At 40.3% G+C, this 25,152-nt stretch overlaps 1 protein-coding gene across 5 annotated transcripts in view; it reads left to right on the forward strand.

Moving 5' to 3' along the window:
- The window catches only part of GLIS1 (GLIS family zinc finger 1), a 195,852-nt gene that overhangs the window by 147,044 nt on the left and 23,656 nt on the right, over positions 1–25,152 (forward strand). For 3 of the 5 annotated variants that reach the window (XM_065842421.2, XM_071810225.1, XM_071810222.1), the window contains 4 exons: positions 8,803–8,964; positions 12,396–12,506; positions 16,212–16,344; positions 23,890–24,040. In XM_065842421.2, coding sequence (XP_065698493.2) covers positions 8,803–8,964; positions 12,396–12,506; positions 16,212–16,344; positions 23,890–24,040 — 557 coding nt within the window. The remainder of the gene's footprint in view (positions 1–8,802; positions 8,965–12,395; positions 12,507–16,211; positions 16,345–23,889; positions 24,041–25,152) is intronic. The other 2 variants (XM_071810224.1, XM_071810223.1) reach the window with 2 other exon arrangements.

A 25,152-nucleotide genomic window follows, 5' to 3' on the forward strand; every position in this document is an offset into this window, starting at 1 on the left:
CTCTTTCCCTGGTGTTTCACCAGCAGCTGTTGTAGGAGTCTTGCCAGATCTCAACTCTACACTTGCAAGGAGGTGTTGGGCATAATCACGTACATCTTAGCAGATCCCTTGCCTTCCTTGAATTACAGGTTGAACTCCAGTCTTTCTTTATGGACAATCGAATCGGCCCAGCATGATACAGAAAAGAGCAAGTGCCTATCTAAGCATGGATAATCCCTTGCCAAGAAGAACCTTGGAGAAATTTGTATGTCTTTCTTACTACTTTGTGGAAAGATTAGTCCAGTGTTGAAAATTTCCTGCGGCTTGTCAATTTGCAGGGAGACTTTATTTTTTTTAGCTGATCTTTAGAAACAACAACTTGAGATAAAAGCTCCGTTACATGTGCGTGAAAAAGAATACAGGTAGAGTGTGAGAAGGACAGTACCTTTTAAGATAAAAAAATCCAACCTATCTAAAATGGGAGAAAAACCCAGCAGTAAAGCTATCCATTTTGTGAAACAGATTTTGTGAGGAAAACTAATGATCTATGTTGAACTACATACAAAAAGTTATATTTGCAACAAAATCCCCCACATAGGTGGGTGGAGAGTTACCTTGCTGCTAGTTTTCATCTTTTCTAAGAAAGAATTTGGTTGTGGTTGACTAGTTTAGTTAGCTGTAGCCAGCGATTTCCAACTGTAGATCAGTTTTCACCCGCAGGATCCTCCTCTGTTTGATCTGCCAAGGACAGGAGTCACTTTGTCAGCTGTGATGACATATGACAAGCTATGACTGTAAAACATATTGACAAAGATAAGAGCTGTATTTCCCAGGATTAAAAAAATCCCTAGTAGTCCGGGGGATGAGTGGGGAGTTAGGATGGACACTCACTGTTGCCAGGTGACACTCCATTTGTTACAGACAGGGTTTGGCACACGCTTGTCTCAAATCTTCCTGTGACTGAGGACAGACAGAGCACTGGGGTTCTTCCTGTTCATAGACACTGTTGGCATGTTCCAAAGGCAGACCGGACTGTGTACAGATTACTGGTTCATTAAAAAAAAGAGAAAAATATGAAAAAAGAGGGAAGTTTTTCATTTCACTATTCCGTATAAATGTGTGTTAGTGAATACATTCTGAGTATTTCAATTACAGTTTATTCTAGTGTTTGATGCCAATACAACAGCTTAGGATTGTTTGCTTAATTCCTGAATGTGTGCATTGTTTTTAGCAAACATTTTTAATTTACATGTTTGTCCTGCCTCTATTCCAATCTCCCATTGGATTCAGAATGTAAACCAGGACAGGCAGTTTCTTTGCCATTCTCTTTGCAGATCTCTCTCAAAGCATCGGGAGTGAAAAGTGTCCCTACATCGGGTACAAAAGGGTTGATGAATTCCCCAGCATGCATGAATGTCCTATGCTGAAAGAGAGCGCTCAACACATTACAGGAATAGCTTACAGAAGCAGGGTGTGTAATTTTTAATAACTGGGATAAAAACCCTCAGTGACATCTTTAAAATATAAATGCCTTTTCTTGTTTCTTTTATTTATTCCCTTCCCCTCCTTATTTTGCCTTTTCATCTCTTCCCCTTTCAATTCCATTAAGCTTCATTGTACAATAATGTATTGCAGTGGACTTTTTTCAATTATGTTTTTGATTTTTTTCCTCCTTGTTACTATAAAACTCCAGATGTTTCGAGACTTCATGGTTCTCTGGATATTTTTTCCTTTTTTTTAATCTTCTTTTGTAACATGCCACACATGTGGTATTTTGGCCTTTTAAGATGCTACGCTACGCTAATCAGCCATAAGCTTTGGGCTTTTTTCTTTTTGTAATGACTTTCTTTTCCTTCTTGCTGTTGTCTTCTGTTTTGCCTTTTTTGTTGTTTGTTTTTTGTTGTTTCCTCCCCACCCCCCAACTGGTTAGTCCAAGTAAATCATAACGGACTCTCCCTTTGTCCTGAGGTTGCATTCATTATCTTAAGCAAATACTCTTCACTCCAAAATTGTAAACTCCTGTACCTGTAAGTAAATTACAAGCACCTGTTCCATCTTGCATGTCAGTGAAATGCACTCTGTACAGAACTCTTTGCAGTGTAACTGGCCTCCCAGACCAAAAGCACAGTCTGTTATTTAAAGATGGGACTAAAATGTCGACCAGAATACAAAGATGTAGTCAAGAGTCTAGGACAGAATGTCAGTAAAGTTTCAGCTGAAATAGCTGTAAGTAGGTGATGTGTTAGATGCCAACTGGAGTTGAAATGTTTCCTTGGAAAGTGAGGTAAGATAATGACTTACTGATCCAGAGGAACAAGCTTTCGAAGTACGTATAGTAAACTATAATTGTGTTAAAATTCTAAAAGAAGTGGAGGGAAGCATTTTAATTTTATTTGTGGTTCTTTGCTGGAACAGCTGGAGAGAGTTTTTAATTTATTTTGTTCAAGCTAAATTTTGTCCCCAGAACAAGCAGATCTGGCTTCACATATTGGAGCAGCAAATCTTTGATTGTGTGTGTTGTTCCTTAATGTCAAATAATTTGCAAGCTATTCAAATAATCTCAAATAAATAGTAGTTTCCCAATTATAGAAGAGATAATAAAGGGAATGACATGTAGATTTTGGGAGGGGTGTCTTATTTGCTTATTACCTGATCATACGAATTTTGCATTTTGTTTTTTAAAATGTTGCTCCATGCAATGTTATTTTTGCCTGCAAGCCATAATAGTGCATTCAGTCCAACTGTAATGAGGTTTCAGAAAATTGTTTGGTTTCCAAATGACATACTTAGCAAAACCTTATGGCAAAATTTGTGGCTGTCGTGCTGCTGATAATAACATATCCCCAACTTTCCTGGTTCATTCTCATATGTTGCAGCAAATAAATGCAAGTATCCCCATTTTGACAAATGTTTATCTTTCTGCTTGATTAAAGAAGTCTTACTAAAAAGAATTTTAAGAGTATCAACAGGGTCTTGTGAAAATGTTCGGATGCTCCAATAGTTTCTCAGATATTCTGGGTTTTGGAAAATGTATGGAAACCTGTTTGCTCACTGAAATGCTCACTGAAGTGCCTGATCTACTGGTACTAGAAGAAAGAAATCTGTGAATATTTCAGTGCTTTGAACAACATTCACCCCTTTCTTGACAGATGATAATTTACAATTACGCGAGCAAGACTTTTGAGAGCCATAACATGCCAGAGCTACTTAGAGACAGGCTAAGATTCAGTGCCGGTCCTGCTGAGCTGCTCTTCTGCACTCGATGTGACAACGGACCTTGGGACATGACTGGCAAAACTCACATTTAATGCCAGATACAGTCAGGCACACAGGTAAAACTATCTTTAAAAAACAAAACCCAGAAGCCTCTGTAGTCAGGGGAAGGAGACAGGAACCAATGGAGCAGGATGCATCCCACTGAGCTCTCTGTGTAGCCGACGTCGTGCTGGGCAAAACTGCCATTCCCGGGGTACTTGAGCGGCTCAAACGGCAAGGCTGTTCATTTTCAGACAGTACAGTGAGAGCAGAGGAATCATCTCGGGGGATGCTGGCAGGCAGGTGGTTGGACTTTGCAGTCAGAGAAGTCTGTGTGTGGAAATCACCTCACGTGCAAAATCAGACCTGGTTGCTGTTGAAAGCCTCATGACTTAAATGAGTCTGTTGTTCCGCCTTGCATGGGCCAGGTCTCCATTCATGCACACCCAGACCTCCTGGTACTGCCAGAGAGGAGGGTGGGAATGCAGACTTAAGGGCTTATAAAATTCATAAAGTTGGAAGAAAAGAGGTAGCCCAAAGTCTTATTTAATTCAGTGACGTATGCTGATCAAAGACCTCCTCCAGGATTTTCAGTGTATCAGTATTTCCCATTTTCATGTTAATTAGGAAGTATGCAACCTGTCTAACAGCATAAATAAGAATGAACTGCTGGTGTACAATATGTTGATGTCAAATGCTTGGCTGTAATTACCCTAAAACCCAGTAATGTGAATTATGTTTTGCATTTATACTGTGCCTTGCTTTTCTACATTTTTTCTTTTTCCCATTCTGAACCTTTTTACCTTTTTGTCTCCTACATACCTGCAACAGTCTGGCCAAAGCCCCAAATGCATTTTTGTAATACAAATAATAAAACAAGTACAAGCAATTTTTCCAAGGACTCAAATGCAGTATCATGTAAAAGTGTCACTTTGCAAACATAAATTGTTGAGACTTCAAAAAAAAAAAAGCACAAAACACCCCATAGGAATAGGCAAGTCCTTTTTCTGTTACAGGTATCTTCCATTATTTTGTTACCACAAAGGGAAAAAAAACAGCTTCTAACAATTTAAATCTGTGCATTTAAATCTGGCTATATGAACTGAGATTCTGTAAGGAGTTGAGAGCTCAGTTCTATGGGTTGCTTTTTATGTACACAAACAGTTCTGTTGGGTTTAATAAAACTCCTTGCATGAGTCATGTTACTCATGCTCAAGTATTTGCAGGATCAAGGCTTTACATTGTAGCTACAATAGTGAATTAAAAATGAATACAGTCAAAAGTTAGGTAGGAAATGCAAAGTACCAAATGAGATATTTTGATTCTTGTATTGTGTGAAATGACTCATGTGCTTAAGTTACTGACATTCAGAACAGTCTGGAGTCTCGTGTGCCTCCTGCCCTGTCCCCAACATTAGACTCACTGTGTTATAACACATTGATGCTATTTAAAGAGTGGTGTGACTATTTCCTCCCCTCCAGAAGCGATACGTATCCTCACAGGATCCTTTTTCTCATAACATGTTTTCCAATAAAATTCTTGCAATTTTGTAATCGGTTGGGAAGAAAGAACATTTCACAATGTTCATAAGGCTTGTAGATGTTTTGACCAGACATAAGATTTCCTATTGATAGTATTAAATGCTTTGGAATGAAATGTTTTGGGTTTTCCATCTGCAGGCTGTCTGAGATGTCAGCAGCCAATATGACCTGCTCTTTCCCTTTTAGGTCTATAAATAAAAGGCAGCTTGTTTAACTGATCTTGCAGCAGAGAGCAGAGGTGTATATTAATGAGCTTTCTCTAATGGCACACTGGACCTATTTAGCACTGCAACTGTGAAGGCTTCTCTTTTGCAGTCATAACTCATTTCCTAAGAAAATGTTGGTTATTACTTCACCTTATGGTCTGAGCTGTTTAGTTTATAGTTTATTTCTTCAGATCTGTACCACTGACAGATACCCTAGACATGACTGTGATTAAATACGCTTATGGAAATGGTAAACATTTGATAATATAAAACCTCTTGGGAATATGCTGTTATTTCTGCATGGCAGCATTCTCAGGTGCATTCAGAGTATAATGTGGAAGCAAAGAAAAAAACATTTTAAGCAATTACAGTTATTAGATTAAATTGTTTTGTTAGGAAAATTGTGATGTGTTTAGATCACAGTGAGATAATTTAATGTTTTCATAAAATATGCTTTTGAAATGCATGATATTGCAAGCAGTTACATTCCAGTGAGATTTTAGTGTAAAATAAAGGTAACATATGTATTTCCATATGGTAGTGAACTAATCTAGTCCTGTAAATTTCTGCAACGTATTTTTTCCTGGCAGAAGCCCTATTCTAAAAGCAACAGTTTGTTATAAAATCCAATAATTGCATCATGCTATTTACTCAATCATGTGGCATTGTTTTGTGTCTGTGCTCAGATGTGTGTAGCATAGCAGGGTCTGAAGTGCACATCAAAAATCTCACACGAAAGACAAAAGTAGTAATTGCATTATAATTATTATTTTTATTGATGAACTTGTTTAAGAGCTCTGTTGACATTTACAGACTTTGAGGATCATGCAGCATTTCTTACAGTTATCCCAGGCTTCAGACATCAACAAAATGTTTAAGATTGTAGGATTAAGCAGTGACAGATTGGGGCCAGATGTCTGGGAGATACTGTAAGTGGTCTTCTCAGTTGATGTTACAATCCTAAAGCCCTTTGGAAATTGAACATTTGTTCTTTGTAGTTGAAGCTGATACACTTCTGGGATTGATGGATCTTCCTGGAGGTTATTTGAAAAGAGAGAATGAGCAATTAAGCTGGATAACATAAATAATACATATTAGGAAATAATAATGTAAATTAGAAAAATCCTTAAAGTCCAGGCATATGTGATGATGAAGGAACATGAAGCTGCTGAAGGCATTAGACTTGTGGATAATGTGTTAGTACCAAAAAAAGGATGTGGACCACAGTAAAAGTATAGTAAACCCCTATTTGAGTATTGCTGTTCACACTGTAGCTCTGAGCATTCATGGTAGGGCCTGTTCCATCTCTTCCTGAAGTCCTGATCCAGCATCCAGCAAATTCTTAAACATATGTGTTTTCATATGTTTTAAATTAAGTTTATGTTTACATGTTTTAGGACATTTACCATTGGAATTTTTGCTACTGACATCAATGAGAAAGGATCTGGACCTTTAATTAGTTTGGATTATTCTGCATACTTTCCTAATTTGCATTAGGCCATAGATATGGAGCTGAAGACTGGTAATCCGTTAGAAAAACATTCTGGGGGTCAAGATCCTGTATTTGTGACTGAATAGCTGAGAAATTATTTCAGTGACCTAACAGGTCTTCCAGGTCTGGTACACCATGGAGACAAAAGGGATCAGGTTGTGCAGAGTCGCTGTAGTGATCGTGGTGCCAACAGCAAATACAGAGTCCCAAGGACACATTAACAAGGAACATTGTGATATAGGGTCCTTCTGGGCTGGATTTTTGATACTTTATTTTTCATAGACTTCAGCATATTTGCACATTTCAGACTGCTTTGTTCTGAATCCTTATCAGATTTCTAGTGATGATTAAGAAGAAAGTTTGTTTCTTTTTAATCCTTGGTGGCTTGGTCACTTCCAAAATTCCCCTGCCTCCCTACATCACCTCAATTGTTCAGGGTGGAGTTGTGGCCAAACTTCTGAAGATATAGACCGCATGTCTCCAGGTGACTCTGTGGAGCTATCGTGATAGTTGTAAAGGTGGAGAAAGGTGGAAATATATACAGATCAGATCGTGATCTGCACACATAGACCCAAATATGCCATTCAGAGAGATCAAGTATCTGCCCAGGGCAGTGAAATATTTAGGGCAGTAAAAGCTGTAGTGATCCTTTCATGTATGAGTGGTGGGGAAAGGCATAAATTTGCAGTCTGCCAGGAAACCTCTGTGTGGATGCCTGTGAGCACACTAATGGGCTTGTTTTGTGTGCAGAGCTGATCTGCATGCAAAGACACAACACAGCAAGTGAAATGGAGTGACAGCTTAAGAGTCCAGATCACTTGTCCACTGGTCTGAGAATGATGTGATGGACCTTTTGTCCATGAGTAGTTTAAATTGGTGCCTCCAGTTTACAGCAGCATCCAGGCTCCATCTGCATCTGCTCTCCCTTTACATCCCTCTGCCTGCAACACTGGATGAAATTGCTGGGTCAGAAGTTTGTACACACCAACATACATGAGAGGTATCTGCGTAATGTGGCAGGGATTGGCAAGGCTCTAATTTCCATGATGCCATCTGAGGAGCCACAGGTAGTGCATGGAAAGCTGCTGAATAAAATCTTGACTCAGCAGAAGAAAGTGGTAAAGCACTAATTTTGTGAGGATCAAGATTTCGCTGTTTTTATAAGCAGGAATCATACAAAAAAAATCTGGCTTCCAGAAACAGTGGCTTTAAGATACACATGCCTTATTTCAAAATTGTTGTTAGTGTTGGTATGAAGGTGAATTGGGCTGTGTTTCTCAAATACATTCTTTGAGATCTTGAATCTTAGAGGACCCAGTGTTCTAACTGTATAGAGATACTAGATCTGCAGTGCCATGAAGCTGCAATGCAGAGTGGACAAAGTATATGTGTATCATCAAATGTGAGTATGTGTGTGTATAAGTGCGTGTACACATTCATTAAGTATCCGAGTGCATTATATGGGTCTGTTGATGCGTGAGCGTGCATATGCATGTATTTGTGCTCACCTGAGTGAGTTCCCAGAGCACATCGCAGAGACGGAGCCTCCACTGCAGTTACCTGTTGTCCGTAACACTCAAACTTAGCATTTAGCAATGCAAAACCACCCTTCTCATGGCCTAGTAGCTGGAAATTTTAATTATTTATTTATTCAGATTTAACTCGAAACAGTGAGTTTTGTCATGAATGCTATGCAGTGTGTTATTACTAAGTTATCTAATGAAACGAGTGGTTAAGAAGTCAGAATTGCTCAGGTTACTGGTTGTATAAATGCTAAGAACAGATCTGAATGATACAGCTAGTAAAGAAAAGGGTGCAGAATAACAGCAGAGTTTGTTTGGATTTATCTTCAAATGGATCAGGTCTTCTCATAATAGTCCGTGCTCATCTGCTCTAGTGTATAGTATTTCAGACATCTGAAACCAGGTTCTTACATGCCACAAATAGCTTCTTTCTCTCTGTCTGTAGCAGCTAATCGTTATTGCCCGCAGTGGTTCCTGCGCCAATTAACATCTAAGAGAACTCATCAGAACACTTGTTCTTTCTTTAAATTTTACTGTTCTGACACAGTCCTTAAACATTCAGTACTTCAGACAGAACATGTGAGATATTTATTACCCTTGTATTATTATAGAGCTACACACCATGTCTTTAGTGACAGATGAAATGAACAGCACAAAATGTTGTGTTTCATCCATAAATTTCAACAGATGTTTGAATGTTGGTTGATTTATTGCATGTCCAATTTGGATCTTACACTGTTCTCATTGTGGCTGCACATGGTTTATTTAATAGTACTTTACAATGATTTTTTTATGACGTTTTTCAGTTTGAAGGGTGCAACAAGGCATTTTCTAGGCTCGAGAACCTTAAGATTCACCTCCGGAGTCATACTGGGGAGAAGCCATACCTTTGTCAGCATCCCGGCTGCCAGAAAGCTTTCAGCAACTCCAGCGACCGGGCGAAGCATCAGCGAACACACCTGGATACTGTAAGCACATTTTCATACTGGGTGTTGCACTGAGTTTTCCAATGGTCCTTCTACACAATCTGTTCTGCAACTGGAGGGTGACTTTTCCTTCTCATGAGGAGTGTTACAGAAAACTCAGCTATAAAGATCTGTACTTTTCTTTTGAATTGTATGTGCTCTGAGAAATGAAAAAATCTTTTTTACAGAAAGGCAAATTCAGCTCTTACTCATGCTGAGGAGTAAATTACTCAGGAATAGGTTACTCAGAAATAAGTTACTTAGCAAACTCTCCCATTGTTCTCATTCCAGTAAGAGGAGGCAGCAGTAGAGTAAGGTACAGTGTGAATGAAAGCTGAGTCATTGCTGCTGACCTAAATGTGTGTCCTTGTCTTCTTCGTGTCCTGTGTTGCTTCAATAAAGTCTGTTCTGGAGGAATGCGAGAGCAGTTCAGACATCTCAGTGGAAGGTAAATGCATCTGAGTTCTGACATAGTTTTGTAAAGATAAAAATACATCTGTCTGGTAAGTGTATGAAATTTGTTAAGTACCCACCATCAGAATTAACTTAAAAACCAAATTATTTTCATATGTACAGTTGGTGGATTCTGGCTCAACTCTACAAGGCTTCTCACTTGTCTTGCAGAGAAAATGGAAGCCTGTCTACTGTCTTAGGTTCTGATAAAATTAAATCACCGTATTTTGGGGAAAAATAGTAGACAACTTTGCAGACCAGTTAAGTCCTCAGCATAAAGCTTGTAAAGAATCACAGAGAGAGTTGTTCCTTTGTCTTTTTCAAATAAGTGAATATATGGTTTAATGTTTAGCCAAGTGTTTATGGGGCAGAACTTTTGAGTTTAATTGATATTTACTTTTTAAGCAGTTACACATTTCAGACAGTGCAGCATTAAGGAATGTCTAATGTACATTATGCCTTGCAAAAACAAACAAGTAAGAGAAGCGAGTCAGTCACATTTTCCAAACCAAAGCACACTTACAATAACAATGTTTTATTTATTTGAAAGTCAACCTCAGATATTTGAATTTGTAATTAGTTCTAAAATGCATCTCTCTTGAAAGTGGATGTATTAACCTGAGTGCACGGTTTTGAAATTTAACTGCTTGAATCTAATAGATACATTTTTATTAGCCAAAGTCACAAATGGAATGCCATTTTTTAGTTTTGAAAGAGAATTCAAATATTTACTAAAATAAGCAAATATTCTTATATCTGTTGATCTGTGCATTACTGAAGACAAATCTCTTAACTTTCTATTTTCTTTTCTTCTCCCTTTATCTCTGTCTTTATTGTCTGAAATGCTCATAAATCAGGAAAAAGGTACAGTAATCATTTTCTACTAACTTTCTTAAATGTCTAAAAACATCCTCCATGCTATTCTGTTACAGATTATTTAAAACTCTTCCTGTAGTCCACAGTAACTAACTTCCACTCACCTGGTTTTATTGAAGTTGTGTGGTTTAGCTTAGTGTATTGTGTGCTTATGTGAATGTGAAAATTAACAGAGCTGCAGGATGGTGCTACTGTAAAGCCTGCACATTGCGTTAGCTCCATGGAGAAAATAACTGCCTGGAATGTCAAAACAAAGAGCCATGAACCCTTTCCAGGGTAGTCAGATTTTCATCTAGTTTCCCTAAGTTGAACAATTCTATCACTAATTTGGATGATGTGAATTTGAATGGTTTGAAAAATACTCTGCTAGTTTTTCTGCAAAGGGATTTGTTGAAGTGTTCCGTAGTTTTTCCTCAGGTGTCAGTTCTTTGTGTTCCAGACACTCTCAATAAATCTACTTTGCCCTGTAACTTTCTGGGTAGGTGCTGCATTAGCCTGTAAGGTCATGAGTTGGTGAATGATTCTATTATTCCTTCAGAAATTTCCTGCTGGCTGGACAGAGCAGCAATACTTATCCTCTGGAGATACTTACAAAGAAAAGGGGTTTATACAGACTGCTCATTCCTTATTGAGTGCATTTGGAACTGGCTTTAAAGCTTCTCAATGTAGGTCACTCCATCATTTATCTTCTCCAAAAGGAGAATCTGTAAATAATTTCAGAGATTTACTGGTGTATGCTAGTTTGATTGAATCTCTACTAAATCATCTGGAAGTAGATCCTTCTCCTAGGTAGAAACAGAACAAAGGGAATGTATCTGTCCTTGTGGTAAAAAGGGCATGTCATCACTCCTCCAGGAGCAGAGCAACTTGTTTAAAGGACCTCACAGTCACTTCTCCGAAAACTGGTGTGGTTTTGTTTTTGCTTTTGTTCTTCCTTTTTGTGCATCCTCTTTCTGAAACCAAGGAGATTAAAGAATGTGAGACTGAGGTTACGACAAACCAGTTTCCTACCTTTGGGAAGACACCAAAAGGACTTAGAGTCCAAGTGAGAAGTCTAAGGTAATGTTAACAGATGAGGCAAGAAAACAGAGAAAAAAGGAATGTCCTGCTTAACTTTAAAACTTTGTGAGCTTTGGCATGCAGCTCTATTTTGCTCTCACTTAAGTCAACGGTTACTTAATAACAAGTGCCAGAGTCCCTTTGTTCAACTTGGTAATTGCACATTCATTTGGAGGTTGTAGTATAACAGATAGTGTTTCATTTGCTGGGAGTAGGCATAGCTAAGAAGAGAACTTGGTGAGGCTTTCAGTCATCAGGACTTCAGAATGAGCAGTTAAATTGGAGCATCCTCATTTATTTATGCTTTTATTTTCCTATGAGAAGAGGGGTCTGGACCTGCGTGCCCAGACTCAGATGGCTTTCCCAGGAGACAGGGCTCATGCTGTGCCACATAAAGTGGTAAGCTCTGACATGTGCCAAAATCAGCTGGAAAGATCTTCCCAACAAAATCAGCAGTGGGTTTTTCCTTCTGTATTGATTTGCTCCAATGTTAATGTTTGATGGAGGTTGTTTGGTTAGGAGTTACAAAAAGAAAATACTGCTGTTGTTATTCAAAACAGGAATGAGGTATGAAGCAAACCAAATGTGTGCTATGCGTCAAGTTTTGCTCTGCTGCATATGGAACAGTTGTTGTAAAAACTATGTAAATCAGAACTCAAACCCACATTTTCTATGTTTATAATTATACTAGGTGATCTCAGGATCATTTTGTCTAGTGTAAAAGCTAGGAAAAAAAGTAATGCTCTCAAAACCCATTCAGTTACATCTCATTAGCATTAAATTCAGCCCAATATCCAACATGCCAGAGTACAGTTGTGTCAAGGGCTGTCGGTGCTTGCTTGGAGTACAAAACCAGAGCGATCAATGCGGTTATTCTGTGTGCATCATGTCTGGCTTGTGTACATGGAGGAGACAAAGCAAATCTCAAAACAGCAAACAGAGGAAATAGCTCAGGCTTAACAGAAATGGCCGTCCTTCAGCTCTCTGTATGAGATTGTAGAGATGCAGAGGAATATGAAGTCTTTTCCCTTTTCTCACATTTACAGAAACCCTATGCCTGTCAGATTCCTGGCTGCTCCAAACGCTACACTGACCCCAGCTCTCTGCGCAAACATGTGAAAGCCCATTCAGCCAAAGAACAACAGGTGCGTAAGAAGGTAAGACCCACTAGGCAAAAAGTGACACATCTCCAGGTCTCCTCAATATAGTTATTTATAATTTCACTTGAGTTTGTATATTTTCAAATCAGTATTCTGCAATATTGCTAGCATAAAACTTAAGAGGAGCTAATTTTCCTGTTGCTTTTTAATCACTATTGTTAACCAGTCCACTTTATAGTTTTATACTTTCAAGGCTACCACCGTGTAATTTGTTTGCCTCGCACTTTTTCTCCAAGCATTTCTTTCCCGTTCATCTATCATACGCAAGCCCAAATTCTGCTGTCATTCACATATGATGTCCGTGTATTGAGTCTCTGCGATCAGCTAGTAAATACATGTTGCAGATCATCTAAAACACAAATGAGATTAAGCCAGGATACTATGGAAACATCAGGAAAGGAGCACTTGTAATAGATGAGAATGAAAACCCCTCACTTTTCCCACCACATCTGTATTTTAAATGCATTTATAAATCATTTCAAACCCAGACTGCTAGTTATGTTTTCACTACTCTTAGATTAAAATAAGTATTTTGGTTTCTGTGGGCTAAATCCTGAATTCATTATTAATGGGGTGTGCTTATGGGCACCAACCCAGGATCAGAGACTTCTTTATTACACATTTGTACACACAGTTTGTAAAAAGATGATTGGGACCCCACAGAGCTGATCTGTGACAGAACAGACCATGAGTATACTTCAGGCCCAGGAGTGGAAGGGAATGCAAGTCTCAGCAAGCAATTACAATTAGTTCAATAAGCAGCAATGACGTCTTCCCCCAGCTGCCTCGCCACTGCCAAGAGTATCATGGGTAAGACAGCAAAGCGTGTTTAAAGAATGGAGCACAGAGCAGAAATGACAGCCTGATGAGACAGACCTAGGGAGCAGCTAGTTTGGAAAAATGTCAAAAGAACTAGAAGTACTGGAGAGCAAGGAGAGGAACATATGGAGGGAAGAGACAATAGCAGGACCCAGGTGATCATAGTTGCAGAATTTGGGGTGAGCTGTGGAGGAGATGGATGTCAAGAAGGTCTTATTTTTGTTCTTGAATACGACTGTGATTGAGTTCATACTGATTTGTCCTTTTGTCAGCCATGCCCCTGTCTTAAGCCACTTCCCTCCAGCATGAATGATGTCCCCTACAGTTTGCACTTTGCTAGATTCACCGACCTGAACTTATGGTCCCCTTCCCTAGAACATTTGTCTGTCCCCAATTCTTAAGCAGGTGTATGGTGCCCAAGTAACAGTTCCTAGAATATCAGTGTCCAGAGTTGTGCACGCTGTTTTAAATAGTCAAGAACCACTCATTACATGAGGATCTTTGTGCCCGGCAGTAACACTGTTCATGCCTAGCACCCATCCACAGAATCAAGTTGTCGTCTCTGCATATATCACGTTCAGTCAGAACTCTCAGCCTGGCAGAACTGGAAAGGAACACCAAATTTTCAAGCCCAGTTTTATATTATCAGGCCATGTGGTTTCACTACAGCACTTGACAAGGTTCCACAGGGTGTGCTGTGCACATGCCTCCCACGCCACTGGTCACGAAGTTCCCAATGCTTCCCTAGAGTGACCTTTAGGTCTCGATGAGAATAAGAGTCAGAAGGGCACCAAGGTATTTTGCAATGGCAAGATCATTGTGAAAGGAAGATTTTGTTATATTATATTCTTGTCTGATTGTGGAAAGCAACCAGGCTCCCTAATCCAAAGAACCCCCATCTTTCCTTCCTGTGATTGTTGACATATTTCTTGGGGGAAGGACGGCGAGAATTATTTCCTAATGCCAAACATGGGTATCATTTGTTCAGCTCTGTGTACTGGGCTGACTGCATTATCGTGTTAACATCCTTTACATCTGGGACAAAGGAACAGGCCCCACTCTTACACTCTGTCACCTGCTGAGGCCTGTTTCCAGTTCTACAGAGGAAGGTGGGAAAAAAACCCTAAATCCCTACTTTGCATTAAGGGGCACAAAGTACATCCTCTGTAAGCAACGGGAGGCCTTAAGCCTAGAATCAACACAGGACCAATGCGTTATACACAGGTTGCAAACTCAAGCTGCCTGGATGTACCAAGACATGAAATATCCAGGGTTTCATATCTCTCAAGCTTGAGGAATTTTCCTGAATGCATATACATACCCTCCCATAGACTTCTTAAGTCTGTCTTAAAATAACATTAGTTCCTTGCCTCCCACGCTGTATTTGGTAGACCAGTCTACATCTGCGCTCCTCCAGTGGTTTGAAATCATCTTCAGATTTCCTGTCTCGTTTATCCATGATAACTTTATGAATACTTGATCCTGTGTCTTTTTTCCTGAACTTAAAGGGCATCTGAAAAAGCAGCAGATTTAAAGTACATTTTGATCAGGCTCTCTTAAAAGGGACCAAAGCAAATCTGACTCATAAAGAAATAATAAAACGCCCCAAATATTTCACTTAAACATATTATAGGAGAAAATCCCTTTCACAACTAAGTAAATCTCAGTGTTATTGAAATGGTGACAGTCTACTTTGGGAAAAACGGCAAAAGACTATTTGTACTCGCTCATTTTTGGTTATAACTCGGCAAAGGCAGTTGTCTGTTTGTATCAGCTTCCCCAGAGTTCTGAGTGGAAATGACTTCACCAAGAAAGAAAAATTAAGAAGCTGCTCTACCCACATGTCTCCAGCTATGCTACCAGAATGTGCCATCTCTGATATAAAATAAAATGCCCTGAGTTTAGACTTACATCAAAGGAATCCTGAATATTTAGTTCGTAGTGTAGAAGGTGAGTGCAGTAGTAATATTTGGTTGTTCTGAAAGGCTTTACAAGCACAAAATAGGAGAAAGTTAGCTGTTAATGTAGTAGTAGTTTAAGTTTAATTGCCTGCAGATGCACTTTGTGATCCAAATGTTAGATGTTTATCTTGAACCAACAAATGGCTGCATAGCTGAATTCTAAATAGGTCTGCCTGGACCTTTTATTTAGAATAACCAGACCCAGGGGAGATCGGTATGCAAAACTGTAAACGTAAAGACAATAACTATTTATTAATGGCTATAGAATACGATGGCTGTTTGTGTAATATGAGCACTATATTATGACAAAAGCTTGGCAACATCAGCATGTTTGAAAGAGAATTAGAAATGCTTTTCTTTCTTAATTCTCCTCTCCTGCTGTTTTTAATATGATCGACATTGTGGTTTTCAAGTTTGCTTCAGACACTTTTGCCAGAGCTTTATTTTACATGGAGAACAGCTGACATACTGGTGATACCTATTACACATTACTGACAGCATATTATTCCGCCAGTTCTAATCTGATAAGCACAAACACTTTTCTTTCTCTATCAAATGTCTTTCCAAGTGTCACAGCTACAGAGTGATGCAATCCTTTTGTCACAGAACCCCAGAATCTACAGAAAGCGTGCAAATACACAGCTAAATTACTCAAGAAGGTTTGAAGAAACACAGGGTACATTATTTTCTGAAGCAAACTGATGCTGATTTAAGGTTAGCACACTTACCTTGTGCGCTTAAGAAAACCAGAATTATCTCTAGTTATACCAAGTAATAGGTACATCCTTAATTACACAAAGTTACTAGGAATGACGTTTTGTTCCTTCCTTTATACATAATAATTAAGCAAAGATAGATGAATTTACCTAGAAGTCATTTGGTTTGCTTTGAAATAAAATGTTTATTTATCCTCCTCTTGTAGCTAAATTCATGTACTGATATCGAACAAGATGTACTAAGTGAATGCTTATCTATACAACAACTCCACACATCTTCACAACACATTTTGGATGGGAAATGTGGTAGATCTGTAGGTCATCATGATTTAATTACAGGTAAGAAAACTTCTAGTAAGTATGGTGCTAAGTATGTCATATAATACAGGACTTAAAAGAGAAAAGCTTATGGGGCTGATTTGCTTGTATGGAAGATGAAAAAAAAAATTAAAAAAAAAATAATAATTTTGCGAATTGTTTCCCAAGGCCTGACTTTTTTTTTTTTCTTTTCCTTTTTTCTTTCCTTTTTTTTTTTTTTTTTTCTGGAGTCAGTCAGCCAAAAAACTCGCAATAATGGCAATAGTGTCACCTGAAGCGGGTGGCAGCCCTGCTGAAAGTCAGCCTCCATCCATTTTGTTCTCTTTTAAAAAGTTTGCTTTGGCTTCAGCAAAATGCAGGTCCGTGAGCTTTGCTAAAGCCAAACGAGTGCTCTAGCAAAGACAGATGCATGCAGCAATAAGGTTTTTCAGTTCTTCAGGAGCTGCAGAAAAGCTGATGAGGCTGTGTGTTATCATGCATTGTGTGATTACAACAAATACTATGGTGATGGATGAATGGGGCGAAAACTTGCATTTGAAATGTCAAACATGTTGTTTTAATTCTATTTTCTGGTATTTAATCTTTCTTTCATTCCTCCTTGTCTGTCTTTCTTGTGGTTTGAACAAGAGCTGGCCCGTTTCAGCAACCTTAGACTGTTCTATACATTTTAAATGAACAGAAAAAGGCGGTTCCCTTCCCTTCTGCTGAAAAAAAGATCTAGATTCACAGCTTTGGAACCATAGCAGAGGATCCTGAATCAGGGATGTAACAATCCCAGGTTCTGTGTTTAGCCAGTAGAGAGAAAGAGGAACCCTCCAAGGCCATCAGTTTAACTGCAATCTGCCTCACCCTGTGAAGGCACTCGTATCCTTCCACTGATTCTAGAGATTACAGTGCCAAACATTTAACTTAGCTGTTTCCCCTCTCAAATCTCTTTCTGCCTGTGTAACTATTTAGCCCCTTTTCAAATTTTCTTATTTATTTTATTCTTGGCTTCAGCAACATGACATGTATCAGTGAGTTGCAAAGCCCACACTTTGGCAGAGGACAGTTTGAATCATGGAATCATAGAATAGTTTGAGTTGGACAGGCTCTTCCATGCTCCCCCAGTGCCACCCCTGCTATGAGCAGGGACATCTCCGTCCAGATCAGGTTGCTCAGAGCCCCGTCCAGCCTGGCCTGGGATGTCTCCAGGGATGGGGCATCCACTGCCTCTCTGGGCAACTTGGGCCAGGGTCTCACCACCCTCATTGCAAAAAATGTCTTCCTTATCTTTAGCCTGAATCTACTCTCTTTTAGTTTAAAACCATTACCCCTTGTCCTATTGCAATGGGCCCTATTAAAAATCTCTCCCCATCTTTCTTATAAGTCCCCTTTAACTATTGAAAGGCCACAATAAGGTCTCCCTGGAGCCTTCTCTTTGCCAGGTTAAACAAACCCAGCTCTCTCAGCCTTTCCCTATAGGAGCAAGTCTTCGGATTGCAGAGCAGAGCAAAGGTGAGACAAAAAAAGGTGGAGATGCCACTTTTCTAAACTTTATTTTGAAACTTGGTCAATACAAGAAAATGTTCAGTGCTATTAAAATCCAACATTATTCATAGAACAATTTAGCTTAGAGCTAAATTTATCTATCTTGATATAAGATGTAGTTTATTCTCTTTCAGTTCCACTGTGGAGGAGAGGCTTTACTTGATATTGCTAAATAAATTTTTAAATTGATTTAGTAACTGCGTATAAGCTTTCCAGACAAACCCTAGCTTATTTCTGTTGAGGTTTAGAGAAATACAATGGTAAACTGGGATTAGAAAACAGAAACGCCTGTACTAGTTCCGCTACACCAAGGGAAGAGCTGATTGATACACTTTATTAATATATTTTGGTTTCTAAGACCAAAATAATGAACTACTACAAATTACTTAGGCAAGAATCTCCTGCTTTTCTTCTCATTCCAAATCTTAAAAACTCATCCTGCTTGACAACTCTTACTGTCTAGTTCAAGACACACTGAAATGTTGGAGTGTAACTGGTGAACAGAATGGAGTAGAAAGGGAAATAACCCGTCATTCTAGTATTGTTCCTCTGGGAGTCTGCACTCATGGTTTATATGTGGCTCTTTGAAAAGCGGCAGGAAGCTGCAGGGACTTGGAGGGATGATTTCTATTCTCTGCCTTTGTCATTAGCACTCTTAAGATCTGCGAGGGCAGCATGTGGCCTCTGCTCTCCACCTTTACAGCCCAGCATAGTTGCAGCGTGGCTTGGCCTCTCACTTCCAGGCAGCACAGGAAAGACCAGTGAAATGTCCCTCAGAACAGGCTGCACTTAAGAGCCTCAGAAATAGCCTCAGATTTCAAGTGATAACAATAAAGCAGGAAAAAAGTTGGTAGCTTGCACATAAACAGATCATCCCTAAGCCTCTCAGTGTCATTTCTGAGAACCTCTTGTGAAATTAAGGATTTTATCTATCAATAATACTGGCTTTTTCTGATATGATTTCTTTGTTGATTATATCAATCCCTCACCAGGATGTTATAAAAAACCTAGTAAATCTTCCCTGATATTCCCATCAGGTCACCCGTATGAGACCCCATCACATGCACAGTATGAAAACATGCCAGGGAAAATAAATCAAGAGTCAAAAGATTGTCTTACAGTTAAAATGAAGTTGCTTCATACTTTGTGTAGTACAATTCCTTAAGCAAAACTGTTCCTCTGTCATTGTTTAGAGCGTATGAACTAAAGTGCTGATCCTTACAGAACTAAAGCATAAGGACACTCCTGCTACCACCTGCAGTTTGCAATGATTACACATTTGCTCTTTCAAATAAGCAGAGGTAATATTTCTGGAGAAATCCACTATAATACTCTATTTAGGTTATATATGGATAAGTACAGTGTATTATGGCCTCTTCATTCCACTTGAAAATCTGAAAATGTTCATGGTTTGGGTTTTTGTTTTGAGGGCTTCCCCTCCCCCCCCGTTTTTTTTTCCAAAGAAACCACATTATTATTGCGCAGAGCTCTGGGCTTTAGGGATCACTTGGATTCCTGAAGAGTTTCAGTTTTTTCTTTCTCCAAGTTAAAGCACATTTTAAATATGTCAGGGATGAAAGCCAATCACAGGAAAAAAAAAAAAAAAAAAAGAAATATTTAAAAAGCTCCCATCCCTTGTGTCCAACTTCAAAGAAGGTTTGTGCTTGGGACTGGGTAAGACAGTGAGCAAAAGAATGTTTTGCAGTCAGAGGAACCCATTGTTCACTTAGATCTCCCTCCTTTTTTTCCTGCTTGTAACTAAGATGCTCCCAAGAGCTCTTATCACTCTCCCCACTCTCTCCACTCAGGTACTTCCACTCAGACATTTTCTCTGGGCCTTTATTATTATTGTTGTTCTGGTCTCGGTATAAAGCTGGGGAAAAGAAAAGCTGTGAGTCACAGGTGCTCAGAGTACTGTTTTGGCAACAGATGTTAAGGTGAAAGGCCAAGCTATTTAAAATATTGATTGATTACATATATTTACAATCCAAGATGTTCAACGCCTGAAGAGGCCCAGGGTGCATAGTCCTGAAATGGGTTGCACTTGCAGGAGAGGTCATTCGGAACACTCCAAAGGCTTCTGTGTGACTTCAGGTACTCAGGATAACTCACTGCTGAAAAAAGGGAAGAAAATCTTTAAACGAAGAGACATTTTAGAAGCACTGAAAATTATACTGAGGCTGGAACAGCAACTGCTCCTCCCTCCTTGACTTCTTCCATTGTAGAGACACTTGGTTCCCTGGGCAAAAGGATCCATGCAGCAAAGACAGCATTTCTCTCCCCTCAAGATGCTCTTCCTTACTGTCAGGACTTGGCAGTGGGAAGGACCTTATAGACCCTTGTATCGGCAGGTACGTCATGCTTCCCTGAACAAGGCAGTTCATTCTCTCTCTCCGCCACTGCCAGTATTTCCTTTTAAAAGCACCATCTGCGGGCTTAACACCCATGAACATGCTGTCAGGTAGTCATGCAAAGCGACAACAGCCCCAAACCTTGAGTGTCTTAATTCTGGAATAAAAATATCCATATCAATCAAAGCTTTTTACAGTCAAAATGAATTCCAGTAGCAGCATAAATGGCTGACAGCATGCATAGTGTGTAGTACAGTACATCCTGCATGTTGCCCGTGACCAGAGACAGGTCTGTCCCTCTGAAGGAAGTAAAGTTAACATTCTGTTAGAGTTCCCTTGTGTTTTACTGTGTAAGATAAACAACTTTTAATTTTAAGTAAGTACTGATTTCGTTCTCAGTGACTCAACAGAAATGACTAATGTCTCATTGCAGATTCACATGGAATCTCATAGTAAATCTCATCTTCCATTGTGTGTGCCACATGGCCCTCAAAGCACTCTTAATTACAGGCAGCCACCCCATGCAAGCGAAGCAAGTGAACAATAGAGTCAAGTATTTGTCTGTGTTGGCTCCTGTTTCAGTTTCCTCACTATCCAGCAGCTTCAGGGGCGATGGAGCCCTCATCCAGCTGGTAGGCTGTGCCCCCTCAGATGCTCACCAGTGAGCGCAGACACCAGAGCAGCCTTGCAACTCCCCCTATGCCTCGCACTGGCCCCATGTCTGAGGGATACACAATGTACAAACCAGCACTCAGAGTTCGGTCTCATTTCCTTAGGAAGCAAAGCTTTTGTGTCATTTCTCTGTCCACATGTATCTCAAACCCTCTTCCTCACATTATTTTTTTCAATTCAATAGCCAAGCTCAACCACATTTGACAAACACGTCAGAGATAATTGAATTCTGACAAGTTTCATGAACACTGGCAGCTGGATACCAGAGTTTGGCACCCAGAATGAGTGTTCCCAGTGCGGGAGAGGCAGGCAGGGCTCAGCTGTGACACACGCTGCGTGGCTGCAGGCAGCACACGTGTAGCACCGCATTTGTCAAAGTGTCGCAGAGGATCTGGGGACAGCTGGGTTTACCCCGACATGCTTTAGCCGATGTTGTGGTGGCTGTCGATCGAGCAATGCTGTGGAGAGGGGGTGTCAGTGGGTTCTGGGCTGAGGCAGCACAAGCTGCGGTGTGGAAAGGGAGTCGGGGAAATGTGAGGACAAGAGACACCACGTATCAAACCCAGCGTGACTGAGGACGTTGCAGTAAATAAAGATGTAGGAAGAGGAAAACTCGTGGATGAACAAACCCTACAAGCCTCAGCACACATATGCTTCAAGCAGGGTCCTTTTCCAGAGAAGGTGTAATCAATAAGTCAAATGATGGATAAACTCAGGGTAGATGGAAGAAGCCCTACTCCAAGTAGGAGAGGAGGTTCACAGCTAGATATCTATGCAAGCCCAAGAGTGGACAGTGGGTGTCCACCCAAGTAGTTCTACAGGTGGATAAACTCCTCTGCATAGTGGTTGGATATGACAGAAACTCACAGTGACACAGATTCTGGTTTTATTTGGTTTTCCAGTGTGGTGTGTTTGAGTTCATAGGATCATGCAGGACTCGGCTCCTGGGCATATGGATGTGTGGAGTGGTTCATTTAACATTTTTTTGCTTCTTTAGAGGGGTACGCTGCTTGTAGGTACTCTGCTCCTCTGTCTTTCTCGTCCACCTCAAACAAAGAATTGAAACTGTCATCAGTAGCTGAGATAGTAAGGAAGGGACCAGGAGAGACCTCTTAAACATTCGTGAACTGTTCATGGGTAGGATTGTAAGATAAAACATTTGAGCATGTTTACTGGCCATCACACTGCTAAAACTGCCTTTTGACAGGTTTTGAACTTTCTGGACAAGTTATTGACAGGGGCCAGTAATAGTCTGCTAGCCTTAGAGAGCACAAATGTCTCTTTTTAGATTCAGGAGTTTCCTCCAGGCTGCCAATATACCTGAACTGCATGTTGTAGGAAAGAGAGCTGAAGTGTGAAATGACACTGTACAGTCAAGGTCAAATTGGTATTTGGTTCATCTGTCCAAGCCTGATAATGAACATATGAACGGTAAGGATTTGGGGGGAAGTGGAAACTATTGTATTATTAAATGGACTGAAGCCACCAGTGGAAAACATTTTCACAGTGTAGCATCCTAGCTACTGACCTACTGGTATCAGAAGAAGCTTTGACAAATAAATCCTAGCATCACCTGGGAACATCTGACTTCTTAAAGCCTCTTCTGTCTGGCTTTCAGTGCAGAAAGCAAGTTGGTTTCACTGGCTGGCTGACAAATGGTCTGTCTAGCAGGAGACAGAGATGATGCGGTTCATTTTTGTTGCTTTAGATCTGTCAACAGCTGAGGACTTATTGTTCATGAGAGGTTTTTGACTCATCTGAAGTCCCTGACAAAGGTGGCTGGAATCTTGCCTTAGTCGTTCTCTTCAGTCGCACAGAAACAGATGCTGATGTTCAGCCGTTGCTTATCTGCCCAGAGGGCTGTCACACGCTCCCCACGGCTCCAGATTTTCATGTTGCCTTGTTCCGTGTCACTGTGAGGGTTTGTGAGGGGTGCCATCGTGAATCCTGTCAGTGACATGGGACACAGCCAAGCATAGCTGGCACACAGCTGTCTTCTGAATGTGTAGCTCTGCACACAATGAGTGGGAAAGGAAAGACGAATGCTATGGGAGGAGAGAAGGCAAAGAAACTAGGCCTCAGAGGGAGTGTGGGGTCTGTGTGCTGTGTGGCTGGACACTGTGGGAGGTGGCAAACTTAACTTCTCCCCACAGCCTTCAGAATGCAACGTGAGCAGCTGCTCTAGTCCCCATCTGCATGCAGATTCCCTGGGAGGCATGCCCTGGGTGGGGCAAAAATCCAGGTGATGTTTTGTAGGCAAATTTTAGGAAGAGAAACTGAGTAAAGAAGGAGTAGATTTTTCCAATAATTGAATTTACTAGCAGCCGTCCCTTTTTTCTTCCTGCTATAGGGTGGCATTTGCAAACGGCATTTGGAACTCTGGGCAGCGAGCACTCCTGCGATCTCCCCTCATTACAGAGACTGGCCCTCAGTGCAGCCTTCACCCAAAAGTCAGTGTCAAGGCCCTGACCCCTAGGTAGCCTAGAGTGTCTGAGTGCATGAACAATAAAACCCAGGCCCTCGTCCCTCTTACACAAACACAGTGCTCTGAGTTAAATCTCTCATGTGATGTTGGTAAGTATGATGTGCTGCTCTGCTGTCAATATGAGCTCCATCATGCTGCAAAACAACTGAGCACTGTGGGTTCTCACTTAGAAGCAGGTGAATGCAGGGTGAGAGTCCTGCCAAGTCCTGCCAGCCGTTAGGAGCAGTGCTTACAGGTCTGCACTCACAGCAAGGAAGAAATGGATTGCCTGACCAGGAGACACACGTGTCAAAGCACCTTTATAGAGCTTTGAGTGCTGTTCCAAGCACAGCAGTATTCACTGAGGCACTGCATATCTGAGTAGGTGACTCCCCCTGCCACTATAACTTCCCCAACAGAAGTGAGCTGTTGTGTGTTAGTGTCTCAGGGTTGGGTGTGGAATAGGGAAGAACTTGGGGACTTTCAAGGACTTGCTTGGATGCTTCTTTCCTTGCTCATTTTATTTTGCAAAACGCTGTGTGTTCACAGGCATGTACAGTGGTTCCAGTGCTAACCATAACGGTCCCTCACCAGGTATATTGCCTCCTCCTCATGACATCCCTTCAAGACACCATCCACTCGACTCTACCCTTTCCAGTCCACATCACCATCAGTCGCCGCTGGAGAGTGCCAGGGAAGGGTAAGTGTGTGAAACATGCTTGGCCTGTCTGGCATGATAATGAATGATGGTTTATTTTACTTTGCATGGATGCTGTTCAAATGAGAAGCATTGTCCCAAACTAAGCAATTTGTTTTGCTTTAGAATAATAGAATAATTTCGTTTTGAAGGGACCTCAGAAGGTCATGTCATCCACCCCTGTGCACATCAGGGCAAACTTTGACATTACTATCCGGCTGCTCAGGGTTTTGTCCTTGCCTTCAACAAAACACAGAGAGGTTTATTTTTTTCTTCATAGCATGTAATTCCATATAGTATGGAATTCCATTCAGGGTGGGGATTTTTGTTTGGTGTTTGTTTCTTTTGGTTGGTTTGGTTGGTTTTGGTGGGGTGTTTTTTTGGTTTGTGGTTTTTTTTGTTGTTGTTTTCTTTTTTTTTTGTTTTTGTTTGGTTTTGGTTTTTGTTTGTTTGTTTGTTTGACTGGTGTTGGGTTGGGTTTCGTTTGGTTGGTTTTTGATTTGGTAGGGTTGGTTGTTTGGTTTAATTCTTCCTTGATGACTTCCTTGATGACTTTTCTCAGCTAAAATGTGAAATCTCTCAACGGGTAAAAACCCAAACTATGACTCACTCAGCAATAAGGCAGTGTTTGCCTTAGTAAGACTGATTTTGTATCAGAGCAGCAGGCTTTCTCACTTCCTTTCTCTCTGAGATTTTCTTAATACTTCTCTCAGCAGCAGGCATTAGCCAGTAAACTCCCAATCAGGGAGGGGTATGCTCGCATTGATTGTATAGATTTCATTGTTACAGTATCTGATATTTCTAAAGCACTGTTTGCTCAAGGATCTCATAACATCTTCTCAGTAGTAAAGGTTTGTTGTAGGCCACCAAATTCTGCTCTAATCTTTTTGCTCAGACTTTTTTTTGATTTATGCAAGTTAAATATCAAACTTAGAGTTTTTCTTCCCAGCACTTTGGACAGGGAATGGACTCTGATTTTGATTTACTGATGGGAATTTGGGATACAAAGCAATTAAGCGTTTTTTTCCTAAAAATACATTGGTGTTCTTTAGAAAATACAGCAATTGAACGTAGAGTCTTTCCATCCTAGTCTAGTAACTGACCCATCCCTTCTT

Source organism: Patagioenas fasciata, chromosome 6, assembly GCF_037038585.1.
Source record: "Patagioenas fasciata isolate bPatFas1 chromosome 6, bPatFas1.hap1, whole genome shotgun sequence".
Lineage (NCBI taxonomy): Eukaryota > Metazoa > Chordata > Aves > Columbiformes > Columbidae > Patagioenas > Patagioenas fasciata.